The sequence below is a fragment of the Amphimedon queenslandica genome, unplaced genomic scaffold (genome assembly GCF_000090795.2).
Source record: "Amphimedon queenslandica unplaced genomic scaffold, v1.1 AMPQUscaffold_10135, whole genome shotgun sequence".
In the NCBI taxonomy this organism is placed as follows: Eukaryota; Metazoa; Porifera; class Demospongiae; order Haplosclerida; family Niphatidae; genus Amphimedon; species Amphimedon queenslandica.
The window spans coordinates 1-3,264 of record NW_003549594.1 but is presented as its reverse complement, the minus strand read 5'-3'; the positions used below and the strand labels follow the sequence as shown (position 1 = coordinate 3,264).

General features: G+C 40.7%; 2 protein-coding genes across 2 annotated transcripts; both read right to left on the bottom strand.

Moving 5' to 3' along the window:
- Positions 1–661: 661 nt before the first annotated feature.
- On the bottom strand, positions 662–1,624 carry LOC100640772 (14-3-3-like protein 2). The gene has a single exon (XM_003391243.3). It carries the CDS (start codon positions 1,519–1,521, stop codon positions 805–807), a length of 717 nt encoding a protein of 238 aa, XP_003391291.1. The 5' UTR covers positions 1,522–1,624; the 3' UTR covers positions 662–804.
- Positions 1,625–1,740: 116 nt separating this feature from the next.
- Positions 1,741–3,257, bottom strand: LOC105315457 (formin-like protein 3). The gene is made up of 3 exons (XM_011410118.2): positions 3,189–3,257; positions 2,873–3,016; positions 1,741–2,800 (listed from the first exon to the last, which is right to left on the bottom strand). The coding sequence occupies exon 3, from the start codon at positions 2,550–2,552 to the stop codon at positions 1,827–1,829; it is 726 nt and encodes a 241-aa protein (XP_011408420.2). The 5' UTR covers positions 2,553–2,800; positions 2,873–3,016; positions 3,189–3,257; the 3' UTR covers positions 1,741–1,826.
- Between the last annotated feature and the right edge of the window lie 7 nt (positions 3,258–3,264).

Genomic DNA, 3,264 nt, shown 5'->3' with positions numbered 1-3,264 from the left:
ACTCAGAAACGTCAATGCATCCAGTAAAAAGACTACTAAACATGATACCTTTTTCTCTTTTAATACAGTAAAATATTTTTTAGTTGTAAATGGCCTCAGACTTCTTCACCTATCACATTTTATAGATAACTAGAAATCTACATACACTTAGCAAGCAAACAATTAGAGCAAGAATAAGATTTGCACTTACTTCAAAGATGCAATATCTTTGCCTTTGCTGGAAAAGTGTGGGGTAGCTATCTGAGATAGACTAGAGGACAAGCTTTTGCTACCTGTAGCTAACTGTGCAGCAGGTATCCTGTTTATTAGTTTTTTAACTAAATGCATTTAAGTTTTTGAGTCAATTGCAACTATTATTAGTGAGATAACTGCTGCTAAAGTGAAAAGAGAGAGAATCCTCCATTTTTATGAAGGGAGAGTAGGTAGAGGAAGTGACATCATCACATGACGCATGACCAACCTCCTCTGATCTGATCTGGTACAGTGCTTTGCAGGTTGCTTGACCCTGCAAACTCGTTAATCACGTGACTCTCACCATACTAGTAATACATGTCACGTGAGCAGAAACTGGGTCAAGCAACCTGCAAATCACTGTTTAATTAAATTATTATGATTGTTCATTGCTACAAATTATTTTGCGCTAAAACAATAATTAAATCAATTAAAAAAATAAAAATTAATCACTAATAGATGTAAGTTAATACTAACAAGAGTCATTTGCTAATAAAGCTGCTACACACACACACACACACACACACACACACACTCACAGGCACGCATTAGTAATTGGTAAAGTTTATCAAGTTAACTAGCTTCTTCATCGTCCTCTTTATCCTCTGTAGTCCAAAGGTTCAGATTGTCACGTAACAGCTGGAGGATGAGAGTGCTATCCTTATAGGCACTGGTACTGCTTAGAGTATCAAGCTCGTCTATGCCGTCATCAAAAGCTTTCTTTGCCAGTTTGCAGGCCTCATCGGAATCGTTTAAAATCTCGTAATAAAAGACAGAGAAATTAAGAGCCAGACCCAGTCGTATTGGGTCAGTTTTACCCAAGTCCTCCGAGGCCTTGACTGCCTCTTGATACGCTTCCTTTGCTTTTTCTTTCTTATCTTCTTTGTCATCTCCGTCCACGACCTCAGCCATGTAACGATAATAGTCTCCCTTCATCTTGTGATAGAAGACCTTACATTCTGTTGTCTGAGCACCAGGAAGAAGCTTATTAGTAATAAGATCCACAGCATCAGTGCAGATCTTAACAATCTCGTCGACAGCTTGTTTCTTGTACTCTTTCAATATCTCTTTCTCAATCTCTTTACTATCCGCCTTTTCTAAACTGGAGATGGTCCTCCAGGCATTTCTGTGCACCCCAACTGTGTTCTTGTACCCGACTGAGAGTAGGTTCCTGTTCTGAGCTTCATGTATATCGCCTCCTAGTTCAATGAACTCTTTCATGCTTGATACGACGTCCTCGTACTTTTCTAAATTCTCTGCCGTTTTTGCTTTACACAGTGCTCGCTCCATCTTTAATCAGGCGTAGTGGAAACAGATCAAACCAGTCAACTCTTAAAGTAAACGAGGGCCCTTTCTTCAATCTCTTGTTTCTCTAAAGGAATTTATGCTGCCGTATTTGTCGATTTTGTTCTAATAAAGCGAACTAAACCGACATTCCAAGTTAATTATTTTTATTAATTATTATTAATAAATATTGAATAAACAATTTAAACATAAAAAAAATCTACTTTACAAAAACATGTTTACATTGAGTTTCATACAATAACCACAGCTGCAAAACAATACAACATCAAGTCCTCTACACGACATTAAAGTCAATTATTAAAAGAGACTCTCCTCTCGGAATACTGAGAAAGGCTGGCAGCCGGATAATTATTAGATGGGGGACCTCTCATAGCCTGACCACTCGGCACTGGGTTGGGCTGTGTTGAAGAATAGTGCCGGAGTCCAGCTGGAGCCTGGAACTGTTGCTGCTGCTGCTGTACTGAACCAATTGACCTTGCAGGCTGTGACAACCTCCGATCCATACTATTAGTGGCAGGGATAGGGGGAGGGGGCGGGGCTGGAGGTGGGGCTGGGCCTGAGGTGACGACATGTTGAGGGGTTGTAGGGTTTGATTTACGAGTAGGAAGACTATTAAAGTATTGATCAGTTGAAGTGTTTGGAGGAGGAGGTCCGGTTGAGGTTACAGGATGACGGAAAGCAGGAATAGGGGATAGACTAGGAGGAGCAGAGACTTTACGTGGGAATGTCCTAGTGGCTGAAGGTGGGGGCGGGGCAGAGGGCGGAGTTGAAGGGAGTGGTGGGGGAGGAGGGGCAGAAGGAGGAGGAGAACCAATTGGAGTTCCATTTAACATTGACTCGTGATTCGGTAAACTAGCGGATCTTCTATTGGGCATTGTATGAGACCCAACAGCAGGAGGAGGAGGAGGAGGAGGAGGGGGCGGGACAGGAGCTAGGGGCGGGGCAGGAGGAGGGGCCACTGAAGGTGAAGAAGGAGCAATGCTAGGATCAGTATTATCGACCATGTCTTCCGCCATTGGATTACGCACAATACATAAATCATCACTGGTTCCTGAAGTGATGGTAGAAGTTCGTTGTGTTATGTGCTGGCTATGACGGGCATTATATGGAATGCTCTTCTTCCTTCTGCAGTAACAATGGCAGCAGCAACAGCAGCATATTACACACAAAAGGAATAAAATGAACACCGTTACTCCAGCACCAGTGTATAGGAACAGAGACTCTCTGTAGAATGGTAAGTCTGTAGCACCAACAGTTGGAGGAACTGTGATATAAATAAATAAATAAATAAATAATTAATGCATGGAATAAATAAAATAAAAAAGGAATGCATTACTTGTATTAGTAGTACTGGTAGTTGTTGAAGTACGCCCTGTTGATACTAAGGTGCTTGATGAGGTCTGTGATGGAGTTATTGTGACTGATGTTGTATCATTGCATGAATTGATTTGATTGGTCACTTTATCGAATTCTCTGATTACTAAATAAATTAATAATAATTAGAGTGCTGTAAATATATTGCAGATACTTATAATGGCATTTGTACTAATTTTAAAGTTTTTAACATATCCCGGGGAGTTGTATCTAATAATTTTAGACCCATTGTTAAATTTGCTAAAATTAGTACACACAATAAAAGCAGACCCCCTTACTGCATTCAACAGTTGCTCCCTCACTGCAGTTAGTCACTGGTTGAGATGGACAGCTAGTTATTGATGTGAGGCAATG

What these genes read in the sequence shown, in the direction of transcription:
- LOC100640772 (XM_003391243.3), bottom strand. Translation starts at nt 1,521, where the DNA reads ATGGAGCGAGCACTGTGTAAAGCAAAAACGGCAGAGAATTTAGAAAAG.
- LOC105315457 (XM_011410118.2), bottom strand. Translation starts at nt 2,552, where the DNA reads ATGGCGGAAGACATGGTCGATAATACTGATCCTAGCATTGCTCCTTCT.